General features: G+C 52.1%; 10 protein-coding genes across 10 annotated transcripts; 4 read left to right on the top strand and 6 right to left on the bottom strand.

The window, feature by feature from the left end:
• Nucleotides 1–11: 11 nt before the first annotated feature.
• On the top strand, nt 12–2,414 carry AAFC00_002137 (uncharacterized protein; the record flags this gene model as incomplete). Its single annotated transcript, XM_069341418.1, has 1 exon — nt 12–2,414. The coding sequence occupies one exon, from the start codon at nt 12–14 to the stop codon at nt 2,412–2,414; it is 2,403 nt and encodes an 800-aa protein (XP_069201492.1).
• Nucleotides 2,415–3,984: 1,570 nt separating this feature from the next.
• Nucleotides 3,985–4,583, bottom strand: AAFC00_002136 (uncharacterized protein; the record flags this gene model as incomplete). The annotated part of the gene is made up of 2 exons (XM_069341417.1): nt 3,985–4,097; nt 4,202–4,583. The coding sequence occupies 2 exons, from the start codon at nt 4,581–4,583 to the stop codon at nt 3,985–3,987; spliced, it is 495 nt and encodes a 164-aa protein (XP_069201491.1).
• A 915-nt stretch (nt 4,584–5,498) lies between these two features.
• AAFC00_002135 (uncharacterized protein) lies at nt 5,499–8,534 on the bottom strand (the record flags this gene model as incomplete). The annotated part of the gene is made up of 3 exons (XM_069341416.1): nt 5,499–8,098; nt 8,211–8,284; nt 8,344–8,534. The coding sequence occupies 3 exons, from the start codon at nt 8,532–8,534 to the stop codon at nt 5,499–5,501; spliced, it is 2,865 nt and encodes a 954-aa protein (XP_069201490.1).
• A 3,054-nt stretch (nt 8,535–11,588) lies between these two features.
• On the top strand, nt 11,589–13,601 carry AAFC00_002134 (uncharacterized protein; the record flags this gene model as incomplete). The annotated part of the gene is made up of 1 exon (XM_069341415.1): nt 11,589–13,601. One exon carries the CDS (start codon nt 11,589–11,591, stop codon nt 13,599–13,601), a length of 2,013 nt encoding a protein of 670 aa, XP_069201489.1.
• Nucleotides 13,602–14,841: 1,240 nt separating this feature from the next.
• AAFC00_002133 (uncharacterized protein) lies at nt 14,842–15,518 on the bottom strand (the record flags this gene model as incomplete). The annotated part of the gene is made up of 3 exons (XM_069341414.1): nt 14,842–15,119; nt 15,340–15,398; nt 15,472–15,518. The coding sequence occupies 3 exons, from the start codon at nt 15,516–15,518 to the stop codon at nt 14,842–14,844; spliced, it is 384 nt and encodes a 127-aa protein (XP_069201488.1).
• A 701-nt stretch (nt 15,519–16,219) lies between these two features.
• AAFC00_002132 (uncharacterized protein) lies at nt 16,220–17,281 on the bottom strand (the record flags this gene model as incomplete). Its single annotated transcript, XM_069341413.1, has 1 exon — nt 16,220–17,281. The coding sequence occupies one exon, from the start codon at nt 17,279–17,281 to the stop codon at nt 16,220–16,222; it is 1,062 nt and encodes a 353-aa protein (XP_069201487.1).
• A 495-nt stretch (nt 17,282–17,776) lies between these two features.
• Nucleotides 17,777–18,808, top strand: AAFC00_002131 (uncharacterized protein; the record flags this gene model as incomplete). The annotated part of the gene is made up of 2 exons (XM_069341412.1): nt 17,777–17,933; nt 17,997–18,808. The coding sequence occupies 2 exons, from the start codon at nt 17,777–17,779 to the stop codon at nt 18,806–18,808; spliced, it is 969 nt and encodes a 322-aa protein (XP_069201486.1).
• A 248-nt stretch (nt 18,809–19,056) lies between these two features.
• On the bottom strand, nt 19,057–19,900 carry AAFC00_002130 (mitochondrial 54S ribosomal protein mL61; the record flags this gene model as incomplete). The annotated part of the gene is made up of 3 exons (XM_069341411.1): nt 19,057–19,519; nt 19,592–19,698; nt 19,862–19,900. The coding sequence occupies 3 exons, from the start codon at nt 19,898–19,900 to the stop codon at nt 19,057–19,059; spliced, it is 609 nt and encodes a 202-aa protein (XP_069201485.1).
• Nucleotides 19,901–20,555: 655 nt separating this feature from the next.
• On the top strand, nt 20,556–22,172 carry AAFC00_002129 (uncharacterized protein; the record flags this gene model as incomplete). The annotated part of the gene is made up of 3 exons (XM_069341409.1): nt 20,556–20,732; nt 20,792–21,559; nt 21,621–22,172. The coding sequence occupies 3 exons, from the start codon at nt 20,556–20,558 to the stop codon at nt 22,170–22,172; spliced, it is 1,497 nt and encodes a 498-aa protein (XP_069201484.1).
• A 1,292-nt stretch (nt 22,173–23,464) lies between these two features.
• On the bottom strand, nt 23,465–24,345 carry AAFC00_002128 (uncharacterized protein; the record flags this gene model as incomplete). Its single annotated transcript, XM_069341408.1, has 2 exons — nt 23,465–23,528; nt 23,591–24,345. The coding sequence occupies 2 exons, from the start codon at nt 24,343–24,345 to the stop codon at nt 23,465–23,467; spliced, it is 819 nt and encodes a 272-aa protein (XP_069201483.1).
• Between the last annotated feature and the right edge of the window lie 1,008 nt (nt 24,346–25,353).

The raw sequence follows: 25,353 nt of genomic DNA, 5'->3' as shown, positions 1-25,353 counted from the left end.
GCCACTCCGCCATGGCATCTTCAGAGAACCAGCAGCAAGCCTTTCCGGCTGCGCCTCCTATAACATCCGCTGGCGAGCATGAGATGCGCGACTACTACGCGGCACCGAACGCATCACGACCTACCCCGAATTATACATTATACCTTACGCCATATCTTGGCCTTCGAGCTAGACTTTCGCAGGTCTGGATAAACCGCTGGACGGTTCTTCTTTTACTCGTTCTTTTCAGGACGTTGCTTGCTATTACAAGCATGGACTCAAATCTCACGTCCGCTAGATCCCAAGCTTTGTCAGCATGTAGAGGGGTCGAAAATGTTGGAAGCGCCATGGCTAGTATGCCCTACTACATGGCGCAAGGCACAAACGAATTGACAGCCGAGGGGATCGAAAAGGCCATCAGTGGTCTGATATCGATGTTGTTGCTTACCATCACAGGTGTCGAAGAGATCGTTGTCTTCGTCATCAACCTGCTCACATCTACCTACGTTTGTCTGATCACCTTCGCTGTTGGTGGTAGCTTACATGCTGTCATTGACATAGCAGAGTTCATTGGCGACGCTCTCAATTCCACCGTCAAAGGTGTAGGGGACGATCTCGGTGACGCAGTCAACGACTTTCAGACAGCCATGAACAAATTTGTCGGCGCAATCGACGATGTCGGTAGCTTCTTCTCCGGCAAAGATGTCCATGTTCCCACACTCGATCTGAATTCATCAATCGCGAAACTGGACAGCCTCCAGCTTCCCTCAGGCTACGATCAAGATCTAAGCAAACTCAACCAGTCCATTCCCACATTCGCACAGGTCAACAATCTTACCAATCAGGCTATCAAATACCCATTTGAGGAAGTAAAAAAGTTACTGAATGAGTCATTGAGCGGAAGATACACAATAAATCGATCGATTTTTCCTGTCCCACAGAAGGAAAAATTAGTCTTCTGCTCAGATAGTAACGGGATTGACGACTTTTTCGATGACCTTGTCCACATTGAGCATCTAGCCAAGAAGATATTCCTGGCCGTCCTTATCCTTGCAGCAATCCTGGTCTGCATTCCAATGGCATATCGTGAGATACGCCGATACCGATTCATGCAGGACCGCGCAAGAGCGATCAAGGACGTTCCTGACCCAATGGACTCTGTTTATCTGGTATCTCGACCCTACACGTCAACAGCTGGGCTGAAGATTGCGGAACACTTCTCTTCAAGTCGCCAACGGACTCTTGTGAGATGGACCGTCGCATACGCTACTACAACACCAGCATTGTTCGTACTGTGTCTTGCACTTGCCGGTCTCCTCGGCTGTCTCTGTCAGTACATTCTGCTCAGAGCTATCGAGAAAGAAGTACCGGCTCTTACACAGCAGGTCGATGCCTTTGCAGACAAGGTTGTTGGTTCACTCAATAACGCTTCTATGCAATGGGCAGTAGGGACAAACCACATCATCAACTCCACAAACACGAAAATCAACGAAGATGTGTTTGGCTGGGTCAACACAACTACCGGTGCTGTTAATGAGACACTCAATGTGTTTGTTGACGGCATGATGGATGTGTTGAATGTCACATTTGGTGATACTGTCCTCTATGACCCTGTGCTTGAAGTACTCAACTGCCTTGTCCTGCTGAAGATCAAGGGAATCGAGAAAGCACTTACGTGGGTTAGCGACAACGCTCACGTCGATTTTCCCCTATTGGCCAATGATACATTCTCACTTGGTACCCTCGACAAGGTCAACAAAGACTCCAACTCGAGCGACTCTGTACTAGCAACCGGACCAGGCGATGATGCCTCTGATGAGATTACTTCCGCAGTCAGCCATGTCACTCATGCAATTGCCTCAACCATCAGACAAGAAGCTATCATCTCTACCTGTGTTCTCATGGTGTGGGTGCTGATAGTCTTGATTGGCCTGCTTCGCGCCGGTTTCCTAATGAGAAAAAAAGATCTCGTTAACAGCAATGTCTATGCCATGGAAGCGCTTCCAGCTGCTAGATTCGCGTCCAACACTACGAGCAATGACCCCCCGCATGGCTCGTTTGATCCGACAGAGAAGTCTGTGGACGTGATGAGAGTGCCAACATACGAGCAAGCAACTGCAACAAATACCGCGAGCAACGAAGGGAACCGATGGAATGCGCAGACATATACATTGTCGCCTCGCCGGTTTCCTCAATTCCAAGTCAATGGGGAAACATCTCCAATATTGAGCTCTGGGTTCAGCCCAAGCGAAAAGGTTGGCTTCGTTGGTAGCCAGAACGTCGAAGCGGCTACGCGTCGTCCGGTGCATATCCGCGCGAGCAGTCACGGCAACTTTGCTGTAACATCGCCGGTTGATGAGCCGGGCCCGCCTCACGACGAGAGAAAGAAAGACCGTCTGAACATCCCGAATCCTTTCGCCGACCGTGCACCATGATCGCCATGCACACCTCGCGATCAAGCCCACAAATGACCTTTAGACTCTGGTCTGCAGCTTGAGCCTACTGAAGTCTATTGCGGGATTCAAGTGCCCGATGTCGACACCTGCAATGAAGACTTTAAATATGCTCAGTCCTTTATATGGTGATGGTTTTCTTCACTATTGAGTTGATGCTTTCCGCCCTTGGGCGCGATCGCTCCTCGATTCTAGAACATGTCGATCAGTATTCGTACTGATCAGCGCATGCAACATAATGTTACAAAAGGTCGACTTTTGTTTTGATGATACGGACGCCACTGTGTTGTGCTCTGCTTCGGCATTGCAAGCGTTGCTTTGAAACTCTCCATTCGCCTTTTTGGTTTCTTACCCTTCAGGAGGTCGTGATGCCCTGTCGTCCACCTCTCGCATGTGTGTGAGAAGCCGTTTTGAAGCCGCCTGGATGGATTGGAGTTTCGACTTTGGTAATGTTTCGGTACTTTTCGCCCCATCCCTCCTGTTCCTCTACTGTTTCCTCCCTTCCTTTCGCAGATACCTTTCTGGGCGATCCTTACCTTTCTGTCCGTCTCATGATCCGCGTCAGTCCCGTGGCTTGCCCGGACTGCAATGGCATGAGTCGATGCCAGACTGTTGTTTCAAGGCAGACCAATAGATGCACTGTGTAACTGGAAGGGTTGATGCGACAGCACGAGCCGGACATATGGGGTATGACTCGCTCATTCGCCTGTCTACAATGTGATTGTCTCCCGTGAGTCTGCGTTGTATCGCAGATGTTTTGTTTTTCAACAAGATCTGCGACCCGGACCTCGGAGCAGCCCTGCCCTTGCTGAACTTTTTCGCGGGCGCGGCGGAGACCACGGACAGCTGCTGACTGGTAACGAGCGTTTGATGTTATATGGCTTGAGTGCAAGCCGTTGGAAGAATCCTTGTCCTTTGGATTTTGGGTTGGTTACTATTAGACGTCGCTTCGAGCGACGCCTCTGAAGTTATTCTTGTGGACTCTGAATGATGATACAAAACAAGCAAAAGCGAGGTTTTGCGTGGACCTTTTCGGCCCAGACAGGTCCTCATCGTGGCTCTCTGGGTGTGGCCGGGAACAAATGCTGTACTTAGCTGACAATCTCACCTTTCCACATCCATTTTCTCTTGAATTCAATTTATGCCAATGCTAACCAAGCACTTTCTTATGTATGATGTTTCCAAAGTCCAGTGCTGAACTAATCCTTCTTGCCCGGTTGATACATGTGGTGTGAGGGGCACACCTGCCGTTCTGGCCCCGTCCAAACGCTTACGAAGTCGACAGTGACTTGCTCTTTCCTACGCAATGTGATTCATGAATCGTGCTGAACCCCCTCTACTAGATCAAGTCTCCTGAAAGCAGTTCTTACCACATGTATTGATACGTAAATGCTGAGCGGACCGCCTCCAGCAGTCTCCCACTCAGCTGATAGGTAACCTGCAAGTAACAAAGCAAAGCAAAACGTGATTACCTCAAACCCACAAGTCCATCCATGCCAACCTCTCCAACCTCACAATGTCAGCGTTGAACATCGAAAGACTGAAGCCAGATCTAGGACTGCTCCCGACTCATCGCCTCAAGAGCAACCATCGTATCCCTCACTTTACCTTCGGGCACGAAGATGTGGTCGTGGAAGTACCCCGCGATGACATTACTTGGGATTCCTACATTGTAGTCAGCTCAAATAGGTATATATGAACAACACCGCGCAGCAGAAAAAAGCCCACACCCAACAAAAAAAGCAGTAAGAAAAGGAGTAAGCTCATACCACTCATCTTCAGCCTCTGCGCTACAGCAGCGATGAACCCCACGGCCAACAGACTCGAATGCACGTTGAGCGTAATCATGCACCAGCGATTGCTCGCGTCGTCTACTTGCTCTCTTATCGCCTCCAGACTACCTTCCGTCTCGGCCTCGAGGCTGCGCTGTAGTGAGGCCTCGGTGGCGATTAATGTCCACCCCTCTGCTTCGCGGAAGAGACACTGGATCTCTAGGTTTGTGGGGAGAGATGGGAGGTGGGGGGCTTGGGGTCTGGAGGTGGAGCTGGGCGAGGAGAGGATGTGGCAGAAGATAAAGGTTGAGGGGTGTAGAGTGGGTCTCATTGTGCGGATGAGGTTCGAGAGGTCCGAGGTTCCGCCTTGGGACGTCATGGTGTAGTGGAGGGGAGTAAAGTAGTAGGGTGTGGTTGTAGCTTTGGTTTTGTGGATATGGTGCGATGTAAAGGGTTTGCAAGGACTGGTTTGGTACATGACTTCAGGTGATGGCGTTCGTTTGTGCGTGAGGTTAGGTGACTCACTTCGAGATGGTGTTGGCGAGCCTGCCCCGCATGGACATTAGATTCATGAAGGAGCGACTCAAGGTGATCGATTTCTAAGACGCTGGATTACCAGCAAGGTGGTCTGGTGCAAACTCCCATACAGACACGGGGTGCAGCTTCATGTGCGGGTGGAACATCTTGCATTATTGCGGCGCACTTCCTCTGATCTGACCTGTCCAGATTGGTTAAAAGACTGGTGCAGTGCTCTCTGACTAGGAGCAGTCATTATGAACAAACATGTCAAGTATTGCTAACCTCTAATTTGATAATAATTATACAGCACGATCATAGACTGTTCGTATGATCGCCATGACTAACCGGCTACTAAAAACAAATGCTAGGGTATTGGTACAGTACATAAGACAGACGGATGGTAAGAGGGTTCCTTTCCCGTACACAGATCTGGACAAAAAGCGCGATTATATATCCTTCATCTCCAGATAGCACTACAGAGCAGGCATTTGCAGGAGACCATGAAAGCAATGGCTTGTTCTGTTGACGCAGTCCCAAGTCACGATACGTAATGCAATGACGCCGCCAGCTCCATCGCTTTGAACATGTGACACACAGTTTTCACACAAGATTGCCTGTAACCCGACCAGTTAGTTCGGCTGAGCGTATGAGCAATCGATGTGGCAGACATTCGTGTCGCCTAGTACATCTCCGAGTCCAGTGAATATTTAGACATTGATCTTGGATCATCATTAACACGCTTTGTGTCCAAAAGACATTGCGAGCATTCATAAACTCAAGCCTTCGGGGCACAGAAGGGATAAGTGAGCAGTTCTTCTGCAGACGGGCGTTTCTCGTGCTCGATCTCGAAGGTCTTCTCCAAGAAAGCCACAGCCTCGGGACTGCAATTATCCGGCATTTCGGGTCGAGCATCGTTTGGTCGCTCTGCACTGCCGATCTTGAAGATGGCCTGCAACTGGGTGCAGTTGGGATGCGGGTGGCTACCTGTGAACATCTCCACGATAAGGCAGCCCAAGGACCAAATATCCGCTTTGCGGGTGTAGGCAGTCTGCCGCACCACCTCTGGGGCCATCCAGAAGACTGAACCCTGCATAGAAACACGAGGACCGCCACGCTTGCCGCCGCCTTGACTAGGACCTTGTAGGAGACTGCTTGCTTCGACGCGCTTAGAGATGCCGAAGTCAGAGATCTTGACGCTACCATGATTGTCGACAAGAATGTTTGCACCCTTGATATCTCTGTGAATGATATCTTGGGAATGGAGGTAAGCGAGACCGGTCAGAATCTGGCGAACAAAGTTCGAGATGAGTGCTTCTCCAAGCGATCCGTAATTGACAAGCATGGTGGCAACGGAGCCTCCTGCGACGTACTCGAGGAAAATGTTGAGATGGCTCTCGTCAGAATTCGATCCAAGATATTGAACAATGTTGGGATGCTTGAGCTCGCGAAGAAGGCCAATCTCACGCTTCAGAGCTTCTATCATGTTGTTCTTCTTGGCGTCTAAGTGGATGCCCGAATTTGATGGCATCTCGACTTGTTTTAGTGCCATGAGTTCGCCAGTGATGGCGTGTAGAGCGAGATAGACGGTTCCGAAGGAACCTTGTCCAATCATTGCACCTTTCATGTATTTTAGATTCTCCCAAGAGTCGGCGACAAGGTGCTCCATGAGCTCTTCATCGGATTCTTCACCGTCCTCGGCGATAGCTTGGCCGAGTCGGGAGTTCAGTGATCCACCTGCTTCTGTGGCAGCCGGGCTCGTGCTACCTGTGTCGTCAAAGTAACTCTGCATGATTGTGTTGCCGTCAGGGTCCGTTACGGCAAGAGGATTGGATCCATCGTTCGAATTTGAGCCACCACTGTCAGCACCAAAGGAGACATACGACTTCCGGTTCGGCTCAAGAGGCGACTCCTCGTCCAGTCGTTCCAGCACAGAGGATGTGATGGAATCGCGATATGCGGTTGAGGGTGGGTTATTACTCAGGCGGATGACAGACAAAGGTCGTAGGCCCTTGTTCTGACTGGGCAAGTCTTTGAGCCAGGTATCGGCGATTGTGGGCAGCGGAGGCGCGTCCCTCAGACTGGAAGCGACGCTGAAATTGCTGACGGTGCTGAGACGACTGACGGCCTTGCTGAGCCTGTTCGATCTTCGGATGGACATACGGACCGTCTTATCCATCTCTTCCTTCTCGACGTCTGGGAAGTAAGAGGTGAGATCTTGAGTGATGAGCTCTGTGGGCGGTCGAGCGCCATAGAAGTCTTTCAACTTGCGGGCACGAGCGCTTGTGATTGACGAAGCTGACGAAGCAGGTTGAGCAGCAAAGTAGTTCGATCGTTCTCGTTCCAACGCCGACGCAGGAGACATGGGATAGGCCACGGCGGCAAGCGGCTCCCCGATCAGCTTCTCTATCTTCAGCTGACTCTTACTCTTCTTGTTGATGGGCTGTTGCACCTCGATGGCTGGAGGAGCGGGCATCTCGACTTCGGCGATGCGAGCAGCGATGCGGAGTTGCTCGCCGTCCGGCTCACCTGCATGGATTTTGCGCAGCATCAGGCGTGCACGCTCACCGCGCATTCTGTCGGTGCAGATGCGCATCAGTTCTGTCTCGTTCAAGCGCCGACAGAACTTGGATTCGGGCTTGACGCCGTCCAGGATGTAGAAGCAGTAACTTTTGAGATGGGCCTCGTTCAGCTGGCCCTTCTTCAGCGTCTTGAGTATGACATCGTCAGCAGTCGTACAGCCCTCGATATTGATGACTGAGGAAGTGCCCTTGTCGTAAATGACACGGATGACAGCCTTATCTGCCGGCAGAGTGCTGTAGGTGTGAAGATTGTCGACACTGGGGCTCGACCTGATGTGTCCAGCGAAGCGCGCCGCCTGCGCATCCTTGGATCTGGACTGGCCGAAATATGAGGGACTTTGCTCCTTCTTCGTGTTCTCCATCGGGCTCATCCCTGCTCCGGTGCCTGCACCAACATAGCGTTGTGCACGTGCCCAGTTCTCCTGGTCGACCATTGGAGAGTTTGGACGAGAGCCTGTCTTCCCAGACAGGGCATTGTAGGCATAGTCTGGGCCATCGACGCGGCGTGAGAGGCGTTTGTCCGCACGAGAGGTGTTGGTCGATCGTGCTGAATGGAGGGCTCGAGGAGACGAGTTGGGGTTGGTATTTGAGGAGAAGGTGTTGGTTTGCGCATTGCTGTCCAAGATGGCGAGAGAGTTGCGATTCACGCTGCGCTTGGATGTCCCCCGGTACATTGAGTTCCTGAACTGCTTGACCTGCGCTCCGATCCTGACTCTGTCGCCGACTTTGTTTACCCCCATCTCTTTGAGTGTCGCGTGGTCCATGTCCATCAAGTTCTCTCCAGTGATGTTGTTTTCTGTTTGCGAGTCGCATGTGTCAGTCTCAGGTGATGTTGTGGCGAGAAGTTACATTTCCTGAAGCAATGGCAAGAAGTGAGTTGCACGAGTATGACCATAGGAGAGACATACCTCTGAAAGTGGCCACATACTGGCTGCAATTAATACTGATGAGCCATTCTGCCACCCTGTTTTCATCCCAGCTTCTGTGTGTTCTGGTCAGTCGAGGGCTATGTATGTATGGTATGCCTTTGGCTCTACATACCTGACCGACTCCGACATCCTCGATGAATCTGAGAACTCTGACTCGGTTGGGCTGGCGTATGATGCGCCCTGAGATGGATTTGATCCGGACATTGGTGCTCGGTAGGCCATATTACTGCTTTGATACTGAACGTTGTGCACGACTCCTCCCATGCTTGCTGGGAACGAGGGTTTCGAGGCAAGCATTGCCATGACACTCGACGACCTTGGATGGTCTTTGTTGCCGAGCTATTTGGTATCGCTCGTGGTCTAGGTCTAGGTCGCGCTAAATGGCTATAGTCCACTACTGGATAGAGCTACGAGTCGGCCGTAAGGGGTAGGATGCGTGAGGACTGATCTTGTCTAGTCCACGAGGGATCCTGCGCCACAGGCCTTTGTTGTCGAGTGTGTGACCCTGGTGATTTTTATTTTTATTTTTACCTCTTCATTGTGATGGCAGCAGATGCGTCTGTTTCCAGGTGAGGCATGCACCGGATCCAACTCTCTTTGACCTGATTGATAAAATTAAAGGTATCGCCGGCGCTCTCCCGAACACAACAAACCAAAAGTCTGTTGGTGCACCTGACTAACGGGCGGTATTACAGCAAGGTCTAGACAGAATATCGCCTCCCGCGTGCTGTGTCGGTCAATATGAGTATGACTTGTTCTGCAAACCTCCAGGCCTTCGCGACCAGTTGTGCGACCCCCTACACCGTATTAAAGTGCTAAGGTACTTGTTGAAGCGGCGGCAGCTACTGATATTATGTGACGGCTGGGCTGTCCGATCACCACCAATTTGAGACACAGTGAGCAAGCCAAGACTCTCCTTCTCCAGCAAGTTGCCAAATATGTGGATGATTTGCAGGCGATGAAACTCGGAAATGGGAACATTCAGTCTAGCATCAGTGGCTATCTCCGGATATTCGGGTTGCTGCACAAGAACTGTGGACGGGACGACGGTGGGGGACCTCTAAGGGATCTAAGGGATTATTGTGCTCTGGGGCTCAGGGTTTAAGCCTGACGCGACCGGATCAGCCCCATTAACGATCTATCTGATCAGCCAGTTTCTTCCAGCCCGCTCGAGCCAATCAAGCGTGAGGTGTTGCAAGAACAAAGAAACAGGCTGTGGAGTGTTTGAGAGAGGCATTCACTGTTCGTGGGTGCGCCCTCTGAGCAAATTGTAAAGGGCAACACAGAGAGGGTTCGGGATGTGGAGCACCGTTTCAGCAGATCATGAAGCTGGCGCTGTGCTGCATCACTACAGCTTCATAATTGCATACCTTGCCTAAGGCACCTTACAACTGTACTGTAGCTACATTTAGACTTTGTCTCCAGCGTGGCGCGCATCAGCGTTGTCGTTTCACCAGTGCTTCAGCGAACCTCGACAACGTCCATGGTTCTTGGCCAAGGCAAGGTACAAAGAACAAGTAGCGCGCCCTGCATCGGCGAGCGTCAAATACCACCAGGTATGCTGCTTTGTCATGTCACAACACTATTTCATCCTTCGCCTTGACCACATCCCAAGGAGTCTTTTCCGAATACTCAAGTCGTACTTTGATTCGGACTAAAGATCATAGAAGTATTCAGTATTCGCGTACTCCACAGTAGCACTATTCAACTGACCCTTGTGGCAGTGGCAAACTCAATACCTAGGGCTTGGCAGGCTCGCGAATAAGCAGCCTCGATACTTGGCCAATCATGGTGGATGCAAAGTCGGTCAAAGAATTGTCCTTCGAACGCGAAGCTGGGTCTTTGTGATATTTGTTAGGGATCGCAAGGACTTGATCGAGTGGTCTCGAGTTCTCTCTCCGCTAGTAGCGAGGGAGTCTATTCACGTCGTGTCGTCTCTTCTATGCATTCGGAGTATGCTCAGGACATCCTGACTACCTCACTTATGACTGGATCGTCGTTTGTGGAGAAGGGATGTTTACTGCTCTCCACATATCTAGAAAGTAATTCAGCTAGAAGATTGAGTGATATACATGATGTACACGTCATCCACGACCAGACCGCTACCCACCGTATATTACCTTAGTAAGGTACTTTATGCAGTCACGATTCGAAACCGATTCAGATCTACCCCGGAGCCATGAACCGGTGAAGCGCTCCGAGCATCATTGGCGCTGAGTTCGCGAGCCGACTTTCTACAAATATCACTAACTACGTGTCTCGAAACGCCTGTGACACTACCTTACTTAGCATTTCTGAAAACTACCTAGTCAAGAGATACGACAGTAGTTCGATTGCTGCTACACATGAGGCAGTGCAGAAATCTATCTATTCATTAGTCTTTACCTAATTTGCAATGCCTAGGAGAAGCAGAATATACAGCACACTGTTTCCAGGTAATTCCTATTCTGACCTAGTCACAAACTGAGCACTAGCAATTCTATCTTATTACTCTGCCTGATGCAAGAGTACGAAACTTGCAACTGAAGCAATTGTGAAAATCAAGCGCAAGCCTTGGAGAAAACCAGTCGCCAATTCACAATTACTAGTCCACAGATGCAAATGAAGCACACGGCGAGGCAACCTTTCGAAACAGGCGTGTAGCATACTTGAAAGGGTGCGAAGCTGTGAATGGTGGAGAAGGTTTCATGATAGTGGTGGAGGTTCCGTATCGCAGAACAATCGCTACCTACCCGTACAGTATCTTTTTATGTTCTTTGCTATGGGGTTCTGTCGTCCAGTAATCGCCATGATGCAGCGGACATAACGACAACTCCGCTGGTTTGGCCATGTCAGGTCATCATTGGCTGCTTTGATGGGCATGATCAAGGATTCGGATTCTCGATGTTTGGTTGGTCGCCTCCCGCCTCGGCTCGCAGGTTGTCGCGCCATGACGTTTATCGTAAACTTGAAGCTTGGAGTCTGCCTGGTTTTCTAACACCATACCTCATGCGATAGCATAGACTGACGTCGGATCTAGGTGAGGGCCTCCTGCTCCGTCGGACTAAGGTGTTATGAAGCACTCAGGGAATCTTGCGACCCACACACCCACCAGCCCTGCCACGCATCGAACAAAACGAGGCTGCATTGCGCCCTTCAAGGGCCTTTGTCACTTGCTTGGTACCCTTTCTTGACCGGTCTCAATCTGGTCTGATGATATAGTCCTTGATTGTTCGACAGCTGGGTTAATTCTTAGGCAACAATTTGGCTACTGAATAGGTAGCTACTCCTCTATCTGCACAGCACAAGGCAAGAAGGACTGGGCTGCGCCAGGAATTCGCCTTGTGCGCTTAGGTCTGATTGAGATCCACTTCGATTATGACTGCAGACGATTACAGCCCTTCGAGGGACGAATCTCCTTACTCAGAGAGATATGACTCCAGGCGCTCATCACAGAGATCTTCTGTCTATTTCGGCGAGGCAGACGGCAGACTGCCGAGGAGCCCACGTGCCAACCCCACGGCAAAGGTCAACAATGCAAGCGCAGGTCCGCCATTGCACGACACAATTCAATCTGCTGTCAAGAACACTGGCGCTTCGAATCAGGTTGATCCTGATCTCATTGCACATATTTCAGAGCAAGTGACCCAGAATGTACTCAATGCGTTTAAGACCAAGGGTCTTCCTACCAATTCTTTTGATGCCAGTCCACCTCCGCCTCCTCAGCATCAGTCTACGGGTGTCAAGGGAAATCGTCATACGCCGGATGATTCTACACATCAACGGTCTGCACCTCCCTCTCCCACGGACTTCTTTGATCCTCTAGATCATGACTACCATCCCGCCTCTCCAGAGCCTATCATGCTCTCTGAAACGTCTTCTCATGCTAGTGAAGATGCTGGAAGGAAAGCTAGACGTCGCGAAAGCGATGCCTCACCTTCTCGTGGCGACAGTTCCTGGACGAGACCTATGCCTTCACGGCCGTCTAATCCAATGAACGACGCTACGATTTTGGAGAAGGCGTGGCAACCGCTCTTCGAGAATGGGCGACCTACTGCAAGACTGGGCCAGTTCTTGCGCGGTCTTGCCGTTCATATGATAGATGACTTTGAGCCTCGAAACAGCCTTATCGTCACCCCGGGCAAGATGCTGCGGTTCTTCCGGGAAATGCGACAGCCAGATGAAACCTATCCTTTCCAGGACGTCTTTGGTGGGAAGTGCACAAATGTTTCCATCTCTCGCATGTATCGTGGATTGGGTTGCGAGCACCACTTGACTCAATTGACCCTCAACGATGACCCAACGATCCCCGGTCTGACGCCACGTGGTTTCGCGACGTTCTTTACGACCTTGATACAAGCGTATCCTGATAGAGAGTTCAATCGCCTGGGCAAATCGGTGCTCAAGATGCCTATCAGCAACGCCGATTGTCGTACGGAACGCTTCCCCAAAGAGTTGTCTCGTCGGTTATTTCCCCGAGACGAAGATCGTGCTTCGCAGCAGAAGCTGTGGCTAACGATTTCTGCTGATCGTAACCTGCAATTACGCACCAGCAATCCAATGCCTCCTCCCCCACCACCATCAGCGCAACCTCCCACACTGAACACGGCTTTTGTCGAGCGCGAGCGTAATCCCTACTCAAGTACTCCCAGTAGTTCTGTACCTTCTGCCTCGTCGACATCCACGGCTAACGAGGATATGCGTACCACGAAAATGCCACTGGAACGGGAACGGCAGCCATATACAGGACGTGAAGGGACCGGGAAGATTTTCGCGGACCGCGATCATGATTACAGCACGAACAATGCCGCGCGTAACGGACGATCAAACTCGACAACTCCAACAGTCTCGAGCTTTTCCAACACACCAGTGAATGCAATGGATATGCCTCCTCTTAGCAGCAGTCAGAGACAGCAAAGATCGTCCATGAGTGGTGGACGGTCAGGATACGCAATGTCAGGTACATCACCTCCGATGAACACTCAGGGGTCGATCAGGAGCCCATATATCAAATCCGAAGGTGCGAACATCAGCGAAGTGCCACGAGAGTATTACGCATCCAACATACCCTCGTTCGACTCCTTCGACGAGAACCGACGATACGGCGGCGGTGGCGCCGGCGGACGCCAACGATCAGCAACCGATCAGAATGGATTCCATGGTGGCGGTGGCAACCGTCAGTCCACAGCGGGTCCGGGATCGGGTTCGGGCAGGAACAGCACGAGCAACACTACTGCGAATGTGATACATCATGACTACGACCCGGGACGAGAACAAAGAGAGGCAAGGCGGAGGTCTGTCTACTCCGGTGCAGCTACTGGTCCTGCGCCAGGTGGCTCAGACGGCTACGGCAGTTATCAGTGGGGTGACAGCACGCCTCGACATCCGTAAGCACTGCCGGACGAGACCCTGTGGTTGCTGTTTCTACAGAACTTGAGAAGAGTACACGCGGGTCCTATACTTTGTTTTTATTCTTATGTGATTTGACCGTCGCTGAATACCCCCTTTTGTCTTTTCTTGCACAACGACGATTGCTGCTGCTGGCTTTTTCTTTTTCTTCCTCATTACTTGCATAGCAGTCACTTTGGACTTTTTCCTACGTTCCCAGACTTTGGATCTTATGTCATCCCTCTTCTTCCAGAATTCACCTTGTTTTCGAGTCTTTGATCTTCGCATTATGGTCATGTAGTTATATACCCCTCTGCAAGCAACATCAGAGTTTCGGCGAGTTCCAGCGAGTTCAGCAAGTCAGCGAGCGAGCGAGCAGGCGCATTTCTTGCTATTCTTTCATCTTATTTCCTTTCACGTTAACCTCATCAAGTAGGCAATGTGAACTTCAGCAATTGATATAATGGTCTACTACTAGCTAGCCCCATGAAGTGATCGACGAAGTGAGTGAGGTGGGTTTCTTAATTAATCAACGCGAGAAGTGACCGAGCGACCCGCATAGGAGGACGGGAGTGATTGAACAATCTGCCGGGGAGGTCTCATTGACTTGGCCCCCCTATGTCTCGGCTATCCCAGGCTGCCTTATGCGTTCGTGAGTAGAGAGATCCGCGCGCCTCTGTTCTGCCTGAGTCTGCTCTACTGCTCTACTCAGTGCATGGAGAGAAATATAGATGCTGTAAGGGACCTACTCCATGCAGCCATGCGCACATGGAGGGTTCACTGCGTGCACCCTTACTCCGGTCCAGCACCTTGTTATGTGCCACAGACGTATACTGTACATTAGACCCTGAGGTAGTGACTACAAGACTCAATGCTGAACTATAAATAAATGCAATGTCCTTTCTGTATCTTGACGGCGGGGACAGTGAATCACGGTGGCAGGATTATGAGTAAGGCTTTGTCTTGACCGGTCCCAATGTCTGATGAAGCTCTTGCGACGAGGCTTTCGTTGACCGGTGAGGAATGTATGCGTATTTGGCTGGGCTTGTGCGCTCCGTTTTTGCCTTCAAGTACTTTTGTGACTTGACCGGTGAGGGAGGCATATGCACACGCGAGACAGGAGATCGATAGTCCGACGCACATGTGTTGTCATATGATCACTTCGTTACTTGCATACCCAGTCAAAACAGCGAGCTCGATAATAATTCCCCGACAGTGCATCTCTTTTGCTGTCAAGCATCCTTCAGCCACCAATCTCAGTATCCATATCCTTGGCCCCACCATATCCGGCCTCTTTCCTCGCCCTAGAACCAGCGTCCTGTGCGCCATCGTCTGCCGAAGAGGCAGCCCCACCGTAAGCAGAGTCCTGATTTGCGGACCCGGACGACGTCGTGGTTTGGCCCCCCATGCCGTGCTCCGAGATGGCCTGGCCGTAGCGGATCTTCTCTGCTGTGGCGGCGCCTGCTGCGGCGTGGTCTTTGGCTGCTTGTTCGCTCGACACGTCGACTTCGGTCTCGGGCTCTGCAGGTACTTGTCAGCATGGATTGCTCGTTGTGGGTCATGCGAGAGTTGTGTGTGGTCAGCTGCGAGATGAGTTCATTGGATGACGAGGAGGGGCGGATTGAGTGCATTGAACGGCGAGTATCGTGATGAAGTAGCAATTGCAGAATTACAGGACTCAATCGGCCGTGTGATTATGTGGATCGAGATCAGAATAATACAGAAGATATTCATTACATACCACCGAATTGTCCACCGGACTTCTTTGTGGGCTTCGTCACAGTGTGGATGCTCTCGTACCTGAATCACATACAGCGTCAGTACAACCTTCCTAGTACGATGTTCTCACTACCGCTGAATGATTTAGACATACTGTGTTGACTCTCCACCAGGTGCAGTATCCATGAGACCGGAAGACATGTTTATGATAGATGTGCTTTGATTTATACAGCAGCTTGCAGTGTATCGATCAGATGGTTTTCAGAAGAAAAGGGTGGAATGGATCAAGTCTTGACAGGTCAATCTGCTGCAAATACCAGCTCAAATGTTTGAAATCTTGTTGAATGGCAGAGGAATAGTGTAGATGTAGAGCTGAGCACATGTAGCTAAGGTAAGGTAAGGTAAGGTTGGGGAGAACAAGCGAGACAATGGAAGCAATAATGAGTAGTGACGTATGCGGGGTTGAACGATCTTACAAAGTCATAGTGGGAAGCTGCAGATGCGACTAACCAAGCGGGGTATCATGTGTGCTCAGCATGACTCGCAGTATTGACAGTAACCCCTGTCGATTAAACCTACCTTTCCTACTATACCTCAACTTACCATCTGCTATACATTTCGCCAATCCCATTGGGTCTGACCTACCTTGACAGTCAGGTAAGACAGTATATACGATCTCAGCAGTGCCACTGACTCTGTCCGCCGGACCAGAGAGACAATGGTCGAAGGAATCACGAGGAAGTGCCTGGCCTATTCGTCTTCACACGACACGTCTATTGCCATGCTAGTAGCCCACACCATGATGGTGACATTGCAGCGACTTCTGGCCAGCTCATGGAGCTATCGTAACTCAGACATGGCTCTGCAATTGTATCTCTTGTACCTGGTAGGAGTAGTCCAAATCAGTGAAGCTTTCCAGGTAGCCTCAGCGTCGCCATTTCTTTGTACTCTTGCTTCACCACCTCACCTCTATCGTTCAGGATGTTCTTGGCACCCATTTCGCAAATGGCAGCTCGGTCTAGCAATATATTGTCGGCCCAGACATGATCACTGTAGCGCCTGAGTATGTCCCGTGCGTCTATTCTTAGTGGAGCTTTGGCATCTGGACCGTGGCCCTCAGACCTATCGTCTTCCACCTCTGCCGATGTGCTTTGCATTCTCGCCTGGTCACTTTGAGCAATACCGTCCGACCGAGTAGCAGCCGATTGTTTTGGCCCCCTCTTACGGCCTTTGGCGTAGATGGTATTGACCAGTGTAGCATGCAGCTTAAGCGGGCGCTTGTCCTCGACGAGTAGACCGGCATCTTGAAAGATCTGCCGTAACGTTTGGCAGAAATGCTGGAGTCTCGCTGTTGAGTCTGTAGGACTCGTGTAGAGAATAGACGTCTTATGTGGTGGATGCATAGAAACAAGAGATGTAAGAGACACGATCAATGGAGCCGCATTTCCCGTTCTATCTAGAAGCGGTGGTGAAATAGACCGGGTAAGTGTCGAGGGACCTCCGGAGGGTGCAGCATCGGCCTCATTCGACAGAGCTTGCGTCGATGGCAGGATGTTATCACCTTTTAGCAGAGCATTTGCATCTATGTGTGAAAGTAATTCCTGGGCTGCTGCCAGACCAGCTTCATCGAGGCTCATAACCCCTAACGTCAGATGAAGGGATCCTACAGGCCGGATGGCTTTTTTGGCGACTGTGGACGAGGTGACTGATGGTACAGGAGGCTTAGGAGTCAGATCTTCGTCTGTGGCTGATTGATAAGGGTCATTCTTTTCATGATGGGAGTCAGACTTCGCGGCCTCGGGCTGCTTGTGGCATACATCGTGCTCGAAAGCTGATATACTGTGCTGGAGTTGAGATTCAGATGATTTGTTGACCAGCGGTATGCAGAGGAAATGGGTCAGTCGAGGCTTTTTTGACGGAGCTGGTCCACGGCTGCTGCCCCTTGACTTGGACGGACGAGGCATCGTTCTCGATGGACGGCGGTAGGAGTGTCCACAACACCTGTGGTTCTTTACGAGAAAACTACGCGCAGATTCAGAAGTAGTGGCTCGAGAGGCCAGAGAGGGATTGATAGTGGTAATCAGACGCGAGTATAGCATCTACTACCAGAGGTACCGCCTACAAAATATAGGTGATATGCCGACTCGGTAGCATCTAGCTTGTCGCTACCTTAGGGAGCAGAGCACAGAGATATGACTATAACACCGGACCACGATTATCGATGGGCAGCCAGATTTGTATTATTTTCGGATCTTATTTCCTGATGGAACTTTATTGTCGTCCTCGTCGAGACAAGAGCAAGTTGAAGCATCTACTGCGGGCACAGGCCAAGCTTGGGGACGACTTCATGCGACTGACCTGGGCTTTCCCACCTAAGGTACGGTATAGAATAATATCCTCGAGCTGCTACTACACGCCAACATCAGCGCAATCTCATCATAAAACAAGAAAAAAAAAACATGTCGGAGTCTCCAGTACCCAAGGAAGAGTCTGCGGCTCAGCGCTCTGCTCGTCTCCGCCGTGAAAAGAGAAATGCCAGGATCGCGTCAGAAGGCAGTGACCGACTGGCCAAAATCACACAACTGAGTGGCCGACCTGCTCCAGCGCCCGAAGATGGTATGTATTCTTCCATACGATCTTCTTTGTTTCTGCATAATGGCTGACTGGAAACCAAAACAGTATCGCTCGTCAAGGACAAGCAGGCGTCGGTCGCACCAGACCCAGACGAGATCGACATCTCAGAACATCACTACACACCACGTATCACGCCGCGACCCTCGGGACCTTCGACGCCGAGCCAGCAGCTCTCTCAGAACCCCTTTGGACCCATGCCTCCCTTTGGCGCAGGAGGACCAGGCGGCAGTGGACCCCAGGACGACATGGCAGCCGACCCCATGATGCGCATGATGCAGCAGATGATGTCCGGCATGGGAGGAGGAGGAGAACCCAGCGCCGGAGGCTTTCCACCCATGATGGGCGACCCCAACGACGCCAACAACCCCATGAACGACCTGCCGCCCTTCATGAAGAACCTGATGAACGCGCAGCAGCAGACGCAACAGGACGCGGCAGCGGCGCAGAGTGCGCCCCGTGGCACGTCCGCCTACCTCTGGCGCATCGTGCACGCCGTCTTCGCCGTGCTGCTGGCGGGCTACATTGCGCTCGCGGGCCCCTTCAACGGCAGCAAACTCTCGCGCTCAGAGTCGATGCTGGCACACAACTCGTACAGCGGACCGAACCTGTTTTACTTGTTCGCCACGGTCGAGCTCGTGCTGCAGACGTCGAGGTATTTCTTGGAAAAGGGCCGGTTGCAGGGCGGAGGCATGCTGGCGACGATAGCGAATTCGGGACTCGTGCCCGAGCCTTGGGGCGGGTATATCAGGGTCTTTGGACGGTATTCTGTCATCTGGCAGACGGTCGTCGGGGATGCTATGACTGTGGTGTTTGTGCTCGGCGCGGCGGCTTGGTGGAGAGGTTTGGCAGCAGCATAGAGTTTAGCTTACGACATGGATTGCTCACACGTGCTAGTATGGGACTATTCCGCTAATGTTCCCGAAGTGCAATCTGGCGTGCTTGATGAGGCACAAATCACAGACAGGTGATAGAAGACGGAAAGACTCGGATGGATGACGATGTTATACACGATGGAATTTCCCCTGTAATGAATGCTTCACGAAACGCCATGCCCACGCATACCATACATGTGGGTCTCTCTCCCTTTCAGTTTTACACCAACACTTCAAGCAGCAGCAGCAGACATATCACCTCTAGCCTGCGCCAACAGGTCCTGCTCTCTCTTCTTGGCCTCTCTGACCTCCCTACTCAACGCACTATCCCTCTCGCTCTTCAGCCTCTGCTCCTGCAACTTCTCCAGCGTCTCCTTTTCCTCGGGCGTAGCCTCGACCTGCACCGCGCGCGTGACGCGCGCCACCTCCCTCCAGATCTCAGCACTGCTCTTGTTCGTCATGAGGATCGACTCGGAGCGCGTCGTGGGCGTGTAGTCCGAGGCCGCGGTGTCGCCGGATGTGGACGACGAGGGCGCGGGCGACGAGGTTGGCGACGAGGAAGTCTGGATGGCGTCGGTCGGCGCGTAGTGGATCGTCATGATGGCTGGGTCCGAGGGGGCGCAGGTGCGGTCGATGGTCATTGGAATGGCCGGGTTGTGGAATTTCAGGCGCACGAGTTCGTGGCGCCAGAATTTGCTGTGGAGTTGGTTCATATGAGTCGATTGCTGGACTGGAGAAGAGAGTAAACAAGGAGGTGGGTGGCATTACCGTGGTCCCATGTGTCCGCCATCATTCCTCTGCGCAAACCGCATGTGGATCCTCGAAATGTCCTTGGGGAGTATCGCTGCTCCGGGACCTAGTTTGATGGCGAGAAGCTGGTGGTTTGTCTAGTGTCAGTCATCGGAGGCCAGGATCGAGTGTTGGTGTCATTGGGTATGGTGTTGGTTGGGACGGCAGTTGTGTACCTTCTGGGATTGATTGTCAGTCTCTGGGTGCATGTGAATAACGATGATGGTTTTATTTCGAGGGAGGACAAACGGTCTGTAGCTTTCGCGTGCGTTGTAACAAGGACACCATTCTGATTGATGTGTGTGATCTTTATGACTACAGTGTCTGGAACAGAAGATCCAGGGCAGGTGGTGATATCAATCAAGTGTCCGGAGGTGTCTTCTTGCTCGCCGCATTGATTACACAGTAATGATTACAAAGGAATGCGCGAGAGTCGAGAGAGTCTGATGTAATCTAATCTGATCTCCTCATCGGCTCCGCCGAAGAACTCCCGATACCAAATCGCCAAGACGCGTTTCCTTCCTGCAGCTTCACGCTTTGGAAGAGTTGCATAGAGGTCAATCTGCTGCATACCAGAACTGAGGCATCCACGCTACACTCTCCATCTTCGAGGCATTCCTTTCCATCTCGTACTGCAACCAGAAAACGTCTGCGCTGTTCTCACTCAGGTCCAATCATCAGAATCTGTCTGTGACTTCTACAGCCATCAGCAGCGCGCGCGAAGAAGGTCAACTTTGATCGATACCGACCACCTCGGCGACTGTCCTTTGTGCATTGACGCGACAAAAGCACCGGTTGACGCGACGCTCTCACATCAGCACGTCTCACTCTATTCTTGACACTCACTGAAGTCGACAACACAACACACGCTGTCTGCGCCTGTCGTTGCGCCCATCTTAGACGTCGCACTGATCACTGCCTACTCCACACAACACTTCGCACTATGGCTTCCAATGGCACGTCCGGGGGCATGAAACCCGTCCAGATCTCCGAAGTCAAGGGCAACGCGCGAGAGAACCGCACAGCAGCACATTCGCACATTCGAGGTCTCGGCCTGCGCTCAGACGGACGTCCCGAGATCAATGGACAGGGTTTCGTCGGCCAGGTGTCGGCGAGAGAGGTACGCTTCCTGTTTGTGCTTACTTTCGCATCACGCGCGGACACTGACAATCAGCACAGGCATGCGGTGTCGTCGTTGACCTGATCAAGGCCAAGAAGATGGCCGGCAAGGCCGTCCTGCTCGCCGGTGGTCCAGGTACCGGTAAGACCGCTCTCGCTCTGGCCGTGTCACAAGAGCTCGGCACAAGAGTGCCTTTCTGCCCCATCGTCGGCAGTGAGGTCTACAGCGCCGAAGTCAAGAAGACCGAGGCTCTCATGGAGAACTTCCGTCGCGCCATCGGTCTCCGCGTGCAGGAAACAAAGGAGGTCTACGAGGGTGAAGTCACCGAGCTCACTCCCGAGGAAGCGGAAAACCCCCTTGGCAACTACGGCCGCACCATCAGCCATCTCCTCATCACCCTGCGCTCGGCTCGAGGAACGAAAAAGCTACGGCTCGACCCCAGCATCTACGAGGCTATCCAAAAGGAAAGCGTCAGGATAGGCGACGTCATCTACATCGAGGCCAACACCGGCGCCGTCAAGCGCGTCGGTCGCAGTGATGCTTTCGCCACAGAATTCGATCTCGAGGCCGAAGAGTATGTTCCCGTGCCCAAGGGTGAGGTGCACAAGAAGAAGCAGATTGTGCAGGATGTCACCCTCCATGATCTCGACGTCGCCAACGCCAGGCCGCAAGGAGGCCAGGATGTCATGAGCATGATGGGCCAGCTCATGAAGCCGCGAAAGACGGAGATCACCGACAAGCTACGCGCCGAGATCAACAAGGTCGTAAACAAGTATATCGACCAAGGAGTCGCCGAGCTGGTGCCCGGTGTGTTGTTCATCGACGAGGTACGTCTGCCATTCATGTCCTGTATTTCGAATCTCACGCTGACCGTGTATCGCGCTCCAGGTACACATGCTAGATCTCGAGTGCTTCACGTATCTCAACCGCGCCCTTGAGAGCACAATCTCCCCTATCGTCATTCTCGCCTCCAACCGCGGCCAGGCCACGATACGAGGCACCGACAACCTGATCTCCGCCCACGGCATCCCCCCGGATCTTCTTCCTCGTCTCCTCATCATCCCCACCCACCCTTACAACGCCGACGAGATCCGCTCCATTGCCTCGACCCGCGCAAAACTAGAATACTCGACCGCCGCCCCGCCCGCCCTGACAAGCGGACAGCAAACGCCAGGCCAAGGCGTGCAAGCCGGCCTCGTGCAGACCATGACGCTGAGCCCCGACGCCCTCGACGAACTCACCCGACAAGGCGAGCGCGTCTCACTGAGGTATTCGCTCCAGCTTCTCGCGCCCGCGGCTATCTTGTCCAGATGCAGAGGCGCAGAGGGCAACGTCGTCGAGGGCGAAGACGTGCGCGAGGCCGTCGCTCTCTTCTGGGACGCTGGACGCAGCGCCGGCGTGCTCAGGGATCCCGCGACGAACGGTGGTTTCATCTCATGAGAGCCAGTGGGCTGAGCGAGCGAGCGAGCGCGTGCGTGCTCGAGGCCAAGGTCGAGCAAAAGCCAGCGGGCAGGTGAACGAGTGGCTATAGCGGATTTCATCACTGTTCAGATTCGAGTCCGGCGAAAAAAGCACGCGCATGCGCATGGAGAACATGTAGTCCTGCAGAATCAACAACGAACACGTGCTTTGCTAGAGGAGAGAGCAGACGGCATTGCAGAACATGCGTGTGGCCATCTACATTCACCTAACCTGCAAAGCACACCCATCTGCCCCACTTAACTCAACGAGGAAGACTCAATCGAAAGAAAAGGAAGAAAAGTGCTTGTTCAATCCCACATATACCACACGAAAGACATGCATGCGAGCAAGCGAGCAAAATAGCAGTTGTTCCAGGGCGGCCGAACAAGAAGACCTCGCAGATGAAGAACTGCTGTTATCCACAAGAGAGGAAAGACCCTGTACCAGCGAACAGACACTGGCTAAAAAAAAACCACTAAACAACGACTGGCGAATGAAGCGCACAACCAGCCGAGGGAGGGGACCAAGCGATAGATCTATGCAGTGAACAAGGCAGATGGAATAGATGGACAAATGTATGATTAGATCCTAGGTCGGGCAGGCAGGCTGGGTGTATAGATAGGTCCAGAAGAGTGGTCTTTGTCCCATGTCAGAAGTACAGTAGTGGTAGTGGTAGTGGTAGTGGCAGTGGTAGTGGTGACTTCACACTCAGGCCCGTTGATCTGGAGCTACCGTACCTTGAATCAAATCCGCCCGTCACCCCCTTTCTCTACCCCGAGGAGTAAGATACAAGGATAGTGTTGGTAGACATCCAGCACCACTACAGTGGTAAATAGACGCTTGGAGTCGGCTTTGTACTCCGCACTACTGCTGCTGCTGCATATTGCTGATCACACTTACACACGTGTGTGTAAGTGTGTGTGTGTGTGTGTAATGCATACATGATACATAACTAATTACGACAAGGGTTTCTCGAACAAAGACGACCAGAAAATAAACACACAACACTGTCCAAGCTGCTGCTGACTGCACAAACTGGTAGAAACGGGGGATTGAAGACTCCTCTACCGTCGGCTAAGCTCTCATCCGCGTCATACATCCAACCCAACCCATTTCCTTCTTTTGGATCGCACTCGTTCTCAAAACATTTCACGTTTCCTGTTGCTGCCTTGTTTTGCCTATCGACTGGAAAGCACGCAGGCTAGCTATCTTACTAGCTCGGACTCGTCCCTCTTCATCTTCCTCGTGAGAACACACTCTACTCAAGCGATTTACTGAGCAGCAGCAGCGGCGGCGGCGGGACGTGCGGGTCTTGCTCCAGCTGCCTTCTTCGACCTATAGTTGATAACATCAGCGACACCCCCTCTCGTCAACAAGAACTCCAAAAGGAAACTCACATGAAGGTCCTGGACAAGAATGAAATGCCGACCATCATAGCCCACGAAGGGACCATGTTGAAGTAGTAGACAGCATAACCGAAAGGAATGGCCAGACCGTACTGGGCGAGCTGGCCATCAAAGGGGTGGAAGTAGCCCTCGTAAGGGGCCTTCTCTGCGTACTTGGCGTCGGTGTGGATGGCGGCGATCTCGCCAGCGGTGACCGAGGTTCTGTTGAGAGCGATGGAGTAGACCGAGGTGGCAGGAGTTGACTGGTCCTCGAGAGGCTTGGGCAGCTGCATGTACATGACGGTGGGAGGACCGGCGGCCCAGGCGTTGCAGAGGACGGGGTCGGTCTCACAGTTCAACACGACCAGGCGAGGAGGCTCCTTGGACGCGGCGATCAGAGGGATCGACTTGTTCCACTCGGCCTCGGCGTGGCCGCACACGCCGAAGCAGGTCTTGTTGCCTCCGGTGATGAGGAGCATGACGTTGTCGATGCCAGACGCCGAGGTGGTGGTGGTGGCGCCGGGGACGAGGACCTCCTTGTAGTTCTCGAGCGTGACGCGCTCGACGCTGAGGTCGGCGACCTTGGCGGCAGCAGCGTTGACGGGATTCACGTTAGGCACGCTGGGCATGCTGGGAGCAGAAGGCACACTCGAAGAGATGGCTTGAGTGGCCTTGTTGAACCATCCCTTGACCTGATCCATCAAGGGGACCTGCTCTGCGGCGAGTGCCACGGTTGGCAGTGCCAGGACGACGGGGCTGAAACGCATGATGACTATGGTTGAGAAGTAGAGAAAATGCAATAGACAAGCGATGAATCAGTCGTGGCAGTTAAGACGACTGGCGATGACACTTGATCGAGTTCGTGTTGTTCAAAGTTGGTTGCCCAAGGTATTGCTTGCTGCCGACGTCACCCTGCAGAAGATTAGAACGCGTACGGAGTATAAGGTATACAAAGTAGACTCGGGCTACCCGCACGGCGAGTGATGGGAAGGAGTAGATAACGTAGGCAGATAGCGAAAGAACAGGGTCCTGCTCGCGGAAACAGCGCGAGACGTTATGTGTCACTAGAAAGAAAGAAGAAAAAGACTACGTACCGAGAGGAATTGCTGATCAGAGAATGCTAGACAGTCAATAATTGACAGGCAAGAGATGTGAAGGAGATGCCTCTCCAGCTTGCAATGTGGTCTCTACTGCTCTCTTACTCCACCCGGCAGTGATTAATGAACATGCGACGCGAAGCACTATTTCAGGTACATTGGCACGCTGGTCCGAGCTTCCATGTCTCTGCTTCCGACTAGGAACTGTAACCGTATATATATAACATGTTGAACGGACCCACGGAGGACTATCTATGGCCTTGTATATTGGTGTGAAGTAGTGGTGGTCATCGGAAGCTTACATGCGTTTCCATAGCCATGTCGATTCTACCTTGTAGACATCACTCATCACAATGCAGGGTTGCAGCAGTCTGGAGGCGCTTGGTGGAGATGTTGAGCTCCTTGCAAACACAGTGCAAATATGGCTGATGCAAACAAACAAGATGCAAACACTGGTTGCAAATCAAGTTCGCCTTGGCTGACTACGGAAAGGATGTGATTGGCCACTGCACCCAGCAAAGATGTCATGGCGTTCTTCCGACACTCGAAGCCGAGGGTGATTTATGACTTGCAAGTTGCTTTCTGTACAGTCCGTCTGATAAAAACCACCTGATCTACTACAATCCATCCTCATGCTGTACTGACTCTTCTGATCTGTCGACCTCTACCTACGTCTGA

The sequence above is a fragment of the Neodothiora populina genome (assembly GCF_041146345.1).
Source record: "Neodothiora populina strain CPC 39397 chromosome Unknown canker_contig_14, whole genome shotgun sequence".
Taxonomy (NCBI): Eukaryota; Fungi; Ascomycota; class Dothideomycetes; order Dothideales; family Dothioraceae; genus Neodothiora; species Neodothiora populina.
The sequence above is the reverse complement of the archived record's forward strand: the minus strand, read 5'-3'. Positions and strand labels throughout refer to the sequence as shown.